Source organism: Drosophila rhopaloa, unplaced genomic scaffold (assembly GCF_018152115.1).
Source record: "Drosophila rhopaloa isolate 14029-0021.01 unplaced genomic scaffold, ASM1815211v1 contig_2, whole genome shotgun sequence".
Lineage (NCBI taxonomy): Eukaryota > Metazoa > Arthropoda > Insecta > Diptera > Drosophilidae > Drosophila > Drosophila rhopaloa.
Window position 1 is genome coordinate 38,125 of NW_025335083.1, and position 14,192 is coordinate 52,316.

Sequence of the window (14,192 nt, forward strand, 5' to 3'; positions counted from 1 at the left end):
TAACTAAACGCGCAGGCAGGCAAAAAAGTATAAATATGTGGCTACCAATTTTTCTCGAGCATTCGTTTTTGTGTGTTAAGTGAACTAAGTGAAATAAAGCAAAATGTCTGGTCGTGGAAAAGGTGGCAAAGTGAAGGGAAAGGCAAAGTCCCGCTCCAACCGGGCTGGTCTTCAGTTCCCAGTAGGCCGTATTCACCGTCTGCTCCGCAAGGGCAACTATGCCGAGCGTGTTGGTGCCGGCGCTCCGGTTTACCTGGCTGCCGTGATGGAATATCTGGCCGCCGAGGTTCTCGAGTTGGCTGGCAATGCTGCTCGTGACAACAAGAAGACTAGGATTATCCCGCGTCATCTGCAGCTGGCCATTCGCAACGACGAAGAATTGAACAAGCTGCTCTCCGGCGTCACCATTGCCCAGGGTGGAGTATTGCCCAATATCCAGGCTGTTCTGTTGCCCAAGAAGACCGAGAAGAAGGCTTAAACGTTCCAAAAGCAGAGCCAACTACATACTTGTACATAAACATACCCAACCGTCCTTTTCAGGACGACCAAGTTTTTACCAAAGAATTGTTAATATTTTCTAATAGAACATCAGGCATCAAAAAGTATTTCAAATAAAAAATATGTATCTAGTGAACACATCATCTTGGGTTTTAAAAATGTTCGGGAAGTTAAATAATAATTTTATTGTATAACTTTATCAGACAGACTGCTTTCGCATCTGAAACAGTACAGTCTGAACAAAAAACATTTTTATACATGTCTGTAAGTGATTGTTTTACAACACATTTTTCTACCTGTTTGAGAAACGGACGAATGCTCGCGGTGAAAACTAAATATTTCGATTTTGTTCACTCCCAATTTGGAGTTCCCAGCCAATAAAACAAAAAAGCGTAAAATGTTTTGAAAATTTGTCTGCTTTGGAGATGTAATGGTGGTCCTGAAAAGGACCGATTGCTGAATGAAGTACAAGCTGTACTTGTTTTTAACCGCCGAAACCGTACAGGGTGCGGCCTTGCCTCTTCAGGGCGTACACGACATCCATGGCTGTGACAGTCTTCCTCTTGGCGTGTTCGGTGTAGGTGACGGCATCACGGATAACGTTCTCCAGGAACACCTTCAGAACACCACGTGTTTCCTCGTAAATTAATCCGGAGATGCGCTTCACACCGCCACGACGAGCCAAACGGCGTATGGCTGGCTTCGTAATACCCTGGATGTTATCACGCAGCACTTTGCGATGACGCTTGGCGCCACCTTTTCCCAAGCCTTTGCCTCCTTTACCACGACCAGTCATTTTTCACTTTTCTACTATATTAACACACTGCACGAAAGTCACTGAAGAACTAATTCCGATTTTTCGGCGTGCCCCTATTTATACCTAAACCCATAGATACCCGAGCGAGTCCGAGCGATATATTCGTCTCGCTCTTCGCTCGTCAAACGAGATGGCCTCTGCCTCTTTCTCTTTCCAACCCTCCACATTTTGCTATATAAGCAGGCAGCGAACGCGGCAACCGTTTATTGTGTTTTCAGACGCGAAGTGAACATCAGTGAATATAAATATCAACATAGAAATCGAAAATGGCTCGTACCAAGCAAACCGCTCGCAAGTCGACTGGTGGCAAGGCGCCACGCAAACAACTGGCCACCAAGGCCGCTCGTAAGAGCGCCCCAGCCACCGGAGGCGTGAAGAAGCCCCATCGCTATCGCCCCGGAACTGTGGCCCTGCGTGAGATCCGTCGCTACCAGAAGAGTACCGAGCTGCTGATTCGCAAACTGCCTTTCCAGCGTCTGGTGCGTGAGATCGCTCAGGACTTCAAGACTGATTTGCGGTTCCAGAGCTCGGCAGTGATGGCTCTTCAGGAAGCTAGCGAAGCATATCTTGTTGGCCTTTTTGAAGATACCAACTTGTGTGCCATTCATGCCAAGCGTGTAACAATCATGCCCAAGGACATCCAGTTGGCCCGTCGCATTCGCGGTGAGCGTGCTTAAGCTGAGACGGTCTCAACTAGCGACCAATGCGCCAGCATACTTTGTACAAATCGGTCCTTTTCAGGACCACAAAATACTTTCGATGAGATATTAATTTTTCTTTTGGCGTCTTCTAATTATAATAAATATATAAATATGTATTTTATTTTAATAAATAATTCGCTTTAGGGGGGTGTGGCATTGGGATGTGAACAATGTGCAAGGTTTGAAGGGAATAGCACTAACCATTCAACTGTCATTAAAAAACCGAAAAACTATTAAACTCAATTTTAAAATAAGTTAGCAACAATAACGAATCCCTTATTTATCAAATAAAACAAAACCTATCTCGAAAAAGTTCGAATTTGTATTTTTTCGATTGGTATTTGGTGGGACTTTTATCAGGCACAAGGTTGTTTGGGACAAGCACAACCCACATGCCGTATTCAAATCTCTTTAAAAAATCGAAAAACTGCAAAACACACTCTAAAAATAAGTTAGCAACGTTTAGGAATCTCTTAACTATTAAACAAATAAAAAATATGTTAAAAATCAATACAATTTATATTTTTTTTTTGATTGGGACTTGGTGCGATTTTAAAAAGGAGCAAGATTGTAAAGGAATAGCCAAGCCATTCAAATCTCATTAAAAAATGGAAAAACTATTAAACTCAACTTGAAAATAGTTTAGCAACGATAACGAATCCCTTATTTATTAAATAAAACAAAATCTATCTCGAAAAAGTTCGAATTCGTATTTTTTTTCGATTGGTATTTGGTGGGACTTTTATCAGGCACAAGGTTGTATGGGACAAGCACAACCCACATGCCGTATTCAAATCTCTTTAAAAAATCGAAAAACTGCAAAAGACACTCTAAAAATAAGTTAGCAACGTTTAGGAATCTCTTAACTATTAAACAAATAAAAAATATGTCAAAAATCAATACAATTTATATTTTTTTTTTTGATTGGGACTTGGTACGATTTTAAATAGGAGCAAGATTATAAGGGATAAGCCAAGCCATTCAAATCTCATTAAAAAATCGAAAAACTTTTAAACTCAACTTGAAAATAGTTTAGCAACGATAACGAATCCCTTATTTATTAAATAAAACAAAATCTATCTCGAAAAAGTTCAAATTCGTATTTTTTTTCGATTGGTATTTGGTGGGACTTTTATCAGGCACAAGGTTGTATGGGACAAGCACAACCCACATGCCGTATTCAAATCTCTTTAAAAATCGAAAAACTGCAAAAGACACTCTAAAAATAAGTTAGCAACGTTTAGGAATCTCTTAACTATTAAACAAATCAAAAATATGTCAAAAATCAATACAATTTATATTTTTTTTGATTGGGACTTGGTACGATTTTAAACAGGAGCAAGATTGTAAGGGAATAGCCAAGCCATTCAAATCTCATTAAAAAATCGAAAAACTTTTAAACTCAACTTGAAAATAGTTTAGCAACGATAACGAATCCCTTATTTATTAAATAAAACAAAATCTATCTCGAAAAAGTTCGAATTCGTATTTTTTTTCGATTGGTATTTGGTGGGACTTTTATCAGGCACAAGGTTGTATGGGACAAGCACAACCCACATGCCGTATTCAAATCTCTTTAAAAAATCGAAAAACTGCAAAAGACACTCTAAAAATAAGTTAGCAACGTTTAGGAATCTCTTAACTATTAAACAAATAAAAATATGTCAAAAATCAATACAATTTATATTTTTTTTTGATTGGGACTTGGTACGATTTTAAATAGGAGCAAGATTATAAGGGAATAGCCAAGCCATTCAAATCTCATTAAAAAATCGAAAAACTTTTAAACTCAACTTGAAAATAGTTTAGCAACGATAACGAATCCCTTATTTATTAAATAAAACAAAATCTATCTCGAAAAAGTTCAAATTCGTATTTTTTTTCGATTGGTATTTGGTGGGACTTTTATCAGGCACAAGGTTGTATGGGACAAGCACAACCCACATGCCGTATTCAAATCTCTTTAAAAAATCGAAAAACTGCAAAACACACTCTGAAAATAAGTCAGCAGTGTTGGGGAATCCCATTACTATTAAACAAAATAAAAAATATGTCAAAAACAATACAATTTATATTTTTCTTTTGATTGGGACTTGGTACGATTTATAATAGGAGCAAGATTGTATGGGAATAGCCAAGCCAAATTTGCCTATTTTGGCCAAAACTATCATAAACATTACTAAAAAATTAAGTCGGTCAAAACATGCAAATGATTTGTTTAAGAAAATCTTAAATAACTATAACATTTTGAAACTTTTATATTTTTTTCATCTCGAAAACTATGACCGAATGTACCCTGAAAGCAAACTTTTTATGTCGACTGGGCTCAACTTGGAACAAGTAATAAAATATCTTAATTAATGAAAACGGATTAAATTTTCAATATTTCCTAAAGTAAAAAGTTCAAATTTCATTTTGTATTAAGAATCGTACAAATATTTGTTAGATTTCTAATTTTAAAATAGGTTTTTAAATAAATTGCTCAAATTACAAATGACAATGTTCAAGTTTATTCAGCGATAAAAGGCCAACGAAACAAGATATTACATTTTCGTAAATGCAAAGTGCTTTATGAAACATTTAAGTTAGTATAGAATCAACAACATTGTTTCGATTAAAGGTCTTAAACAATAAAAACCAGAAAATAAGTTTGCACTTCAAGCAGACATCAGCACAGCAAATGACTGATGTCAGACCCATAGTAGAAGTGCTCTCCTCCTCGATTCTCACCCGTATGAAGGAGGTCGGCAGCAAGCGCGCGCGCCATTTTCTAAACAACAAAGTGTATTTAAGTGATCAAAAATGTCTGAATCTGCAGTTGCAACGGCCGCGTCCCCAGTGGCTGCCCCACCAGCGCCAGTTGAGAAGAAGGTGGCTGCCAAAAAGGCATCTGGATCCGCTGGCACAAAGGCAAAGAAGCCCACTGCACCGCCATCGCACCCGCCAACTCAGCAAATGGTGGACGCTTCCATTAAGAATTTGAAGGAACGTGGCGGCTCATCGCTTCTGGCAATCAAGAAATATATCACAGCCACCTACAAATGCGATGCCCAGAAATTGGCTCCATTCATTAAGAAGTATTTGAAATCTGCCGTCGTCAATGGGAAACTGATCCAAACAAAGGGAAAGGGCGCGTCTGGTTCATTTAAACTGTCGGCGTCTGCCGCGAAGGATCCCAAGCCAAAGGTTGCGTCTGCTGAGAAGAAAGTCAAAAGCAGGAAGGTAGCCGTTAAGAAGACCGGAGCCACCGCCAAGAAGGCTGCCGACAAAAAGCCCAAGATCAAGAAGGCTGTGGCCACCAAAAAGACCGCCGAGAAAAAGAAAACCGAGAAGGCAAGGGCCAAGGATGCTAAGAAAACTGGAACCGTGAAGGCAAAGCCAGCAGCACCAAAGACCAAGTCGACCGCAGCGAAGCCGAAGGCAGCTAAAGCACCCAAAACCAAGCCAGCGGCGTCTGCTAAGCCGAAAAAGGCGGTAAAGAAAGCAGCTGCCCCTGCTACAGCTAAGAAGCCGAAAGCAAAGACTACCGCTGCCAAGAAGTAAACTGTGAAAAAGTACAGTACCTGTACCTGGACGCTCACAGTCGCAATTTAAGATTTCGAAATCTGAAATTGATTTATACAGCCCTTTTCAGGGCTACAATGTTTGTTAACAAGAGAAAGATTCTTTCGATATAGCATTCAAATTATTTTATAAAGCAAGAATATAGTGATTGTGCTTTTTTGAAAGAACTGTAGCGGCGGAATTACATCTTTGAAAATAGTTTATTTAATTCTTTTGACGCACGCAACCGCGGCTAAGTCGGCAAATAATGTAGCATTCAGAATCGAATAAATTTATTTATTTATTTAAACTGGACTATTTTGATTATTTTATATTGTATTGCGAATGGTATTGAAAATTTAGTTTCTTTGGTAAAATATGTTGTGGCCCTAAAAAGGGCCGTTTTGGATCTTCCTCCGCAAACGCAGCAAATTTACTTGGAGCTGGTGTACTTGGTGACAGCCTTGGTTCCCTCACTAACGGCGTGCTTGGCCAACTCTCCGGGCAGAAGCAGGCGAACAGCCGTTTGGATTTCCCGACTGGTGATGGTCGACCGTTTGTTGTAGTGGGCCAGACGAGAAGCCTCTGCAGCAATACGCTCGAAGATGTCATTCACAAAGCTGTTCATGATGCTCATCGCCTTCGACGAAATGCCGGTGTCAGGGTGGACCTGCTTCAGAACCTTGTAGATGTAGATCGCATAGCTCTCCTTCCTCTTGCGCTTCTTCTTCTTGTCGGTCTTGGTGATGTTCTTCTGAGCCTTGCCAGCCTTCTTGGCTGCCTTTCCACTAGTTTTCGGCGGCATTATTTCAGTTCACTTTTAATTTCACAAACACAATTCACTGATCATAACGGAGCCGGAACGCGTTCACCCTTATACTTTTTTTCGAGCAACCTTTTCAGGTATAAGGCACCCACCCCTAACTAAACGCGCAGGCAGGCAAAAAAGTATAAATATGTGGCTACCAATTTTTCTCGAGCATTCGTTTTTGTGTGTTAAGTGAACTAAGTGAAATAAAGCAAAATGTCTGGTCGTGGAAAAGGTGGCAAAGTGAAGGGAAAGGCAAAGTCCCGCTCCAACCGGGCTGGTCTTCAGTTCCCAGTAGGCCGTATTCACCGTCTGCTCCGCAAGGGCAACTATGCCGAGCGTGTTGGTGCCGGCGCTCCGGTTTACCTGGCTGCCGTGATGGAATATCTGGCCGCCGAGGTTCTCGAGTTGGCTGGCAATGCTGCTCGTGACAACAAGAAGACTAGGATTATCCCGCGTCATCTGCAGCTGGCCATTCGCAACGACGAAGAATTGAACAAGCTGCTCTCCGGCGTCACCATTGCCCAGGGTGGAGTATTGCCCAATATCCAGGCTGTTCTGTTGCCCAAGAAGACCGAGAAGAAGGCTTAAACGTTCCAAAAGCAGAGCCAACTACATACTTGTACATAAACATACCCAACCGTCCTTTTCAGGACGACCAAGTTTTTACCAAAGAATTGTTAATATTTTCTAATAGAACATCAGGCATCAAAAAGTATTTCAAATAAAAAATATGTATCTAGTGAACACATCATCTTGGGTTTTAAAAATGTTCGGGAAGTTAAATAATAATTTTATTGTATAACTTTATCAGACAGACTGCTTTCGCATCTGAAACAGTACAGTCTGAACAAAAAACATTTTTATACATGTCTGTAAGTGATTGTTTTACAACACATTTTTCTACCTGTTTGAGAAACGGACGAATGCTCGCGGTGAAAACTAAATATTTCGATTTTGTTCACTCCCAATTTGGAGTTCCCAGCCAATAAAACAAAAAAGCGTAAAATGTTTTGAAAATTTGTCTGCTTTGGAGATGTAATGGTGGTCCTGAAAAGGACCGATTGCTGAATGAAGTACAAGCTGTACTTGTTTTTAACCGCCGAAACCGTACAGGGTGCGGCCTTGCCTCTTCAGGGCGTACACGACATCCATGGCTGTGACAGTCTTCCTCTTGGCGTGTTCGGTGTAGGTGACGGCATCACGGATAACGTTCTCCAGGAACACCTTCAGAACACCACGTGTTTCCTCGTAAATTAATCCGGAGATGCGCTTCACACCGCCACGACGAGCCAAACGGCGTATGGCTGGCTTCGTAATACCCTGGATGTTATCACGCAGCACTTTGCGATGACGCTTGGCGCCACCTTTTCCCAAGCCTTTGCCTCCTTTACCACGACCAGTCATTTTTCACTTTTCTACTATATTAACACACTGCACGAAAGTCACTGAAGAACTAATTCCGATTTTTCGGCGTGCCCCTATTTATACCTAAACCCATAGATACCCGAGCGAGTCCGAGCGATATATTCGTCTCGCTCTTCGCTCGTCAAACGAGATGGCCTCTGCCTCTTTCTCTTTCCAACCCTCCACATTTTGCTATATAAGCAGGCAGCGAACGCGGCAACCGTTTATTGTGTTTTCAGACGCGAAGTGAACATCAGTGAATATAAATATCAACATAGAAATCGAAAATGGCTCGTACCAAGCAAACCGCTCGCAAGTCGACTGGTGGCAAGGCGCCACGCAAACAACTGGCCACCAAGGCCGCTCGTAAGAGCGCCCCAGCCACCGGAGGCGTGAAGAAGCCCCATCGCTATCGCCCCGGAACTGTGGCCCTGCGTGAGATCCGTCGCTACCAGAAGAGTACCGAGCTGCTGATTCGCAAACTGCCTTTCCAGCGTCTGGTGCGTGAGATCGCTCAGGACTTCAAGACTGATTTGCGGTTCCAGAGCTCGGCAGTGATGGCTCTTCAGGAAGCTAGCGAAGCATATCTTGTTGGCCTTTTTGAAGATACCAACTTGTGTGCCATTCATGCCAAGCGTGTAACAATCATGCCCAAGGACATCCAGTTGGCCCGTCGCATTCGCGGTGAGCGTGCTTAAGCTGAGACGGTCTCAACTAGCGACCAATGCGCCAGCATACTTTGTACAAATCGGTCCTTTTCAGGACCACAAAATACTTTCGATGAGATATTAATTTTTCTTTTGGCGTCTTCTAATTATAATAAATATATAAATATGTATTTTATTTTAATAAATAATTCGCTTTAGGGGGTGTGGCATTGGGATGTGAACAATGTGCAAGGTTTGAAGGGAATAGCACTAACCATTCAACTGTCATTAAAAAACCGAAAAACTATTAAACTCAATTTTAAAATAAGTTAGCAACAATAACGAATCCCTTATTTATCAAATAAAACAAAACCTATCTCGAAAAAGTTCGAATTTGTATTTTTTCGATTGGTATTTGGTGGGACTTTTATCAGGCACAAGGTTGTTTGGGACAAGCACAACCCACATGCCGTATTCAAATCTCTTTAAAAAATCGAAAAACTGCAAAACACACTCTAAAAATAAGTTAGCAACGTTTAGGAATCTCTTAACTATTAAACAAATAAAAAATATGTTAAAAATCAATACAATTTATATTTTTTTTATTGGGACTTGGTGCGATTTTAAAAAGGAGCAAGATTGTAAAGGAATAGCCAAGCCATTCAAATCTCATTAAAAAATGGAAAAACTATTAAACTCAACTTGAAAATAGTTTAGCAACGATAACGAATCCCTTATTTATTAAATAAAACAAAATCTATCTCGAAAAAGTTCGAATTCGTATTTTTTTTCGATTGGTATTTGGTGGGACTTTTATCAGGCACAAGGTTGTATGGGACAAGCACAACCCACATGCCGTATTCAAATCTCTTTAAAAAATCGAAAAACTGCAAAAGACACTCTAAAAATAAGTTAGCAACGTTTAGGAATCTCTTAACTATTAAACAAATAAAAAATATGTCAAAAATCAATACAATTTATATTTTTTTTTGATTGGGACTTGGTACGATTTTAAATAGGAGCAAGATTGTAAGGGAATAGCCAAGCCATTCAAATCTCATTAAAAAATCGAAAAACTATTAAACTCAACTTGAAAATAGTTTAGCAACGATAACGAATCCCTTATTTATTAAATAAAACAAAATCTATCTCGAAAAAGTTCGAATTCGTATTTTTTTCGATTGGTATTTGGTGGGACTTTTATCAGGCACAAAGTTGTATGGGACAAGCACAACCCACATGCCGTATTCAAATCTCTTTAAAAAATCGAAAAACTGCAAAACACACTCTAAAAATAAGTTAGCAACGTTTAGGGATCTCTTAACTATTAAACAAATAAAAAATATGTTAAAAATCAATACAATTTATATTTTTTTTGATTGGGACTTGGTGCGATTTTAAAAAGGAGCAAGATTGTAAAGGAATAGCCAAGCCATTCAAATCTCATTAAAAAATGGAAAAACTATTAAACTCAACTTGAAAATAGTTTAGCAACGATAACGAATCCCTTATTTATTAAATAAAACAAAATCTATCTCGAAAAAGTTCGAATTCGTATTTTTTTTCGATTGGTATTTGGTGGGACTTTTATCAGGCACAAGGTTGTATGGGACAAGCACAACCCACATGCCGTATTCAAATCTCTTTAAAAAATCGAAAAACTGCAAAACACACTCTAAAAATAAGTTAGCAACGTTTAGGAATCTCTTAACTATTAAACAAATCAAAAATATGTCAAAATCAATACAATTTATATTTTTTTTTTGATTGGGACTTGGTACGATTTTAAACAGGAGCAAGATTGTAAGGGAATAGCCAAGCCATTCAAATCTCATTAAAAAATCGAAAAACTATTAAACTCAACTTGAAAATAGTTTAGCAACGATAACGAATCCCTTATTTATTAAATAAAACAAAATCTATCTCGAAAAAGTTCGAATTCGTATTTTTTTCGATTGGTATTTGGTGGGACTTTTATCAGGCACAAAGTTGTATGGGACAAGCACAACCCACATGCCGTATTCAAATCTCTTTAAAAAATCGAAAACTGCAAAACACACTCTAAAAATAAGTTAGCAACGTTTAGGGATCTCTTATCTATTAAACAAATAAAAAAATTTAAAAATCAATACAATTTATATTTTTTTTGATTGGGACTTGGTGCGATTTTAAAAGGAGCAAGATTGTAAAGGAATAGCCAAGCCATTCAAATCTCATTAAAAATGGAAAACTATTAAACTCAACTTGAAAATAGTTTAGCAACGATAACGAATCCCTTATTTATTAAATAAAACAAAATCTATCTCAAAAAGTTCGAATTCGTATTTTTTTGATTTTTGGTGGGACTTTTATCAGGCACAAGGTTGTATGGGACAAGCACAACCCACATGCCGTATTCAAATCTCTTTAAAAAATAAAAACTGCAAAAGACACTCTAAAAATAAGTTAGCAACGTTTAGGAATCTCTTAACTATTAAACAAATCAAAAATGTCAAAAATCAATACAATTTATATTTTTTTTTGATTGGGACTTGGTACGATTTTAAATAGGAGCAAGATTGTAAGGGAATAGCCAAGCCATTCAAATCTCATTAAAAAATCGAAAAACTATTAAACTCAACTTGAAAATAGCTAAGCAACGATAACGAATCCCTTATTTATTAAATAAAACAAAATCTATCTCGAAAAGTTCGAATTCGTATTTTTTTCGATTGGTATTTGGTAAGACTTTTATCAGGCACAAGGTTGTATGGGACAAGCACAACCCACATGCCGTATTCAAATCTCTTTAAAAATCGAAAAACTGCAAAACACACTCTAAAAATAAGTTAGCAACGTTTAGGAATCTCTTAACTATTAAACAAATAAAAAATATGTCAAAAATCAATACAATTTATATTTTTTTTTTGATTGGGACTAGGTACGATTTTAAATAGGAGCAAGATTATAAGGGAATAGCCAAGCCATTCAAATCTCATTAAAAATCGAAAAACTTTTAAACTCAACTTGAAAATAGTTTAGCAACGATAACGAATCCCTTATTTATTAAATAAAACAAAATCTATCTCGAAAAGTTCAAATTTCGAATTTTATCAGGCACAAGGTTGTATGGGACAAGCACAACCCACATGCCGTATTCAAATCTCTTTAAAAATCGAAAAACTGCAAAAGACACTCTAAAAATAAGTTAGCAACGTTTAGGAATCTCTTAACTATTAAACAAACCAAAAATATGTCAAAAATCAATACAATTTATTTTTTTTTTTGATTGGGACTTGGTGGATTTTAAACAGGAGCAAGATTGTAAAGGAATAGCCAAGCCATTCAAATCTCATTAAAAAAATCGAAAAACTATTAAACTCAACTTGAAAATAGTTTAGCAACGATAACGAATCCCTTATTTATTAAATAAAACAAAATCTATCTCGAAAAAGTTCGAATTCGTATTTTTTTCGATTGGTATTTGGTGGGACTTTTATCAGGCACAAAGTTGTATGGGACAAGCACAACCCACATGCCGTATTCAAATCTCTTTAAAAAATCGAAAAACTGCAAAACACACTCTAAAAATAAGTTAGCAACGTTTAGGGATCTCTTAACTATTAAACAAATAAAAAATATGTTAAAAATCAATACAATTTATATTTTTTTTGATTGGGACTTGGTGCGATTTTAAAAAGGAGCAAGATTGTAAAGGAATAGCCAAGCCATTCAAATCTCATTAAAAAATGGAAAAACTATTAAACTCAACTTGCAAATAGTTTAGCAACGATAACGAATCCCTTATTTATTAAATAAAACAAAATCTATCTCGAAAAAGTTCGAATTCGTATTTTTTTTCGATTGGTATTTGGTGGGACTTTTATCAGGCACAAGGTTGTATGGGACAAGCACAACCCACATGCCGTATTCAAATCTCTTTAAAAAATCGAAAAACTGCAAAAGACACTCTAAAAATAAGTTAGCAACGTTTAGGAATCTCTTAACTATTAAACAAATCAAAAATATGTCAAAAATCAATACAATTTATATTTTTTTTGATTGGGACTTGGTACGATTTTAAATAGGAGCAAGATTGTGAAGGGAATAGCCAAGCCATTCAAATCTCATTAAAAAATCGAAAAACTATTAAACTCAACTTGAAAATAGCTTAGCAACGATAACGAATCCCTTATTTATTAAATAAAACAAAATCTATCTCGAAAAAGTTCGAATTCGTATTTTTTTTCGATTGGTATTTGGTGGGACTTTTATCAGGCACAAGGTTGTATGGGACAAGCACAACCCACATGCCGTATTCAAATCTCTTTAAAAAATCGAAAAACTGCAAAACACACTCTAAAAATAAGTTAGCAACGTTTAGGGATCTCTTAACTATTAAACAAATAAAAAATATGTTAAAAATCAATACAATTTATATTTTTTTTTGATTGGGACTTGGTGCGATTTTAAAAAGGAGCAAGATTGTAAAGGAATAGCCAAGCCATTCAAATCTCATTAAAAAATGGAAAAACTATTAAACTCAACTTGAAAATAGTTTAGCAACGATAACGAATCCCTTATTTATTAAATAAAACAAAATCTATCTCGAAAAAGTTCGAATTCGTATTTTTTTCGATTGGTATTTGGTGGGACTTTTATCAGGCACAAGGTTGTATGGGACAAGCACAACCCACATGCCGTATTCAAATCTCTTTTAAAAAATCGAAAAACTGCAAAAGACACTCTAAAAATAAGTTAGCAACGTTTAGGAATCTCTTAACTATTAAACAAATCAAAAAATATGTCAAAAATCAATACAATTTATATTTTTTTTTGATTGGGACTTGGTACGATTTTAAACAGGAGCAAGATTGTAAGGGAATAGCCAAGCCATTCAAATCTCATTAAAAAATCGAAAAACTATTAAACTCAACTTGAAAATAGTTTAGCAACGATAACGAATCCCTTATTTATTAAATAAAACAAAATCTATCTCGAAAAAGTTCGAATTCGTATTTTTTTTCGATTGGTATTTGGTGGGACTTTTATCAGGCACAAAGTTGTATGGGACAAGCACAACCCACATGCCGTATTCAAATCTCTTTAAAAAATCGAAAAACTGCAAAACACACTCTGAAAATAAGTCAGCAGTGTTGGGGAATCCCATTACTATTAAACAAAATAAAAAATATGTCAAAAACAATACAATTTATATTTTTCTTTTGATTGGGACTTGGTACGATTTATAATAGGAGCAAGATTGTATGGGAATAGCCAAGCCAAATTTGCCTATTTTGGCCAAAACTATCATAAACATTACTAAAAAATTAAGTCGGTCAAAACATGCAAATGATTTGTTTAAGAAAATCTTAAATAACTATAACATTTTGAAACTTTTATATTTTTTTCATCTCGAAAACTATGACCGAATGTACCCTGAAAGCAAACTTTTTATGTCGACTGGGCTCAACTTGGAACAAGTAATAAAATATCTTAATTAATGAAAACGGATTAAATTTTCAATATTTCCTAAAGTAAAAAGTTCAAATTTCATTTTGTATTAAGAATCGTACAAATATTTGTTAGATTTCTAATTTTAAAATAGGTTTTTAAATAAATTGCTCAAATTACAAATGACAATGTTCAAGTTTATTCAGCGATAAAAGGCCAACGAAACAAGATATTACATTTTCGTAAATGCAAAGTGCTTTATGAAACATTTAAGTTAGTATAGAATCAACAACATTGTTTCGATTAAAGGTCTTAAACAATAAAAACCAGAAAATAAG

At 36.7% G+C, this 14,192-nt stretch overlaps 6 protein-coding genes across 6 annotated transcripts; 3 read left to right on the top strand and 3 right to left on the bottom strand.

Annotated features, from left to right (window-relative positions):
- The first annotated feature begins 58 nt into the window (after positions 1 to 58).
- LOC123037762 (histone H2A) lies at positions 59 to 542 on the top strand. The gene has a single exon (XM_044460106.1). The coding sequence runs from the start codon at positions 104 to 106 to the stop codon at positions 476 to 478; it is 375 nt and encodes a 124-aa protein (XP_044316041.1). The 5' UTR covers positions 59 to 103; the 3' UTR covers positions 479 to 542.
- A 393-nt stretch (positions 543 to 935) lies between these two features.
- On the bottom strand, positions 936 to 1,354 carry LOC123037766 (histone H4). Its single transcript, XM_044460110.1, has one exon. The coding sequence runs from the start codon at positions 1,292 to 1,294 to the stop codon at positions 983 to 985; it is 312 nt and encodes a 103-aa protein (XP_044316045.1). The 5' UTR covers positions 1,295 to 1,354; the 3' UTR covers positions 936 to 982.
- Positions 1,355 to 4,774: 3,420 nt separating this feature from the next.
- Positions 4,775 to 5,649, top strand: LOC123037759 (histone H1-like). Its single transcript, XM_044460103.1, has one exon. It carries the CDS (start codon positions 4,819 to 4,821, stop codon positions 5,557 to 5,559), a length of 741 nt encoding a protein of 246 aa, XP_044316038.1. The 5' UTR covers positions 4,775 to 4,818; the 3' UTR covers positions 5,560 to 5,649.
- Positions 5,650 to 5,940: 291 nt separating this feature from the next.
- LOC123037763 (histone H2B) lies at positions 5,941 to 6,419 on the bottom strand. The gene has a single exon (XM_044460107.1). The coding sequence runs from the start codon at positions 6,362 to 6,364 to the stop codon at positions 5,993 to 5,995; it is 372 nt and encodes a 123-aa protein (XP_044316042.1). The 5' UTR covers positions 6,365 to 6,419; the 3' UTR covers positions 5,941 to 5,992.
- Positions 6,420 to 6,538: 119 nt separating this feature from the next.
- Positions 6,539 to 7,022, top strand: LOC123037761 (histone H2A). Its single transcript, XM_044460105.1, has one exon. It carries the CDS (start codon positions 6,584 to 6,586, stop codon positions 6,956 to 6,958), a length of 375 nt encoding a protein of 124 aa, XP_044316040.1. The 5' UTR covers positions 6,539 to 6,583; the 3' UTR covers positions 6,959 to 7,022.
- A 393-nt stretch (positions 7,023 to 7,415) lies between these two features.
- Positions 7,416 to 7,834, bottom strand: LOC123037765 (histone H4). The gene has a single exon (XM_044460109.1). It carries the CDS (start codon positions 7,772 to 7,774, stop codon positions 7,463 to 7,465), a length of 312 nt encoding a protein of 103 aa, XP_044316044.1. The 5' UTR covers positions 7,775 to 7,834; the 3' UTR covers positions 7,416 to 7,462.
- Between the last annotated feature and the right edge of the window lie 6,358 nt (positions 7,835 to 14,192).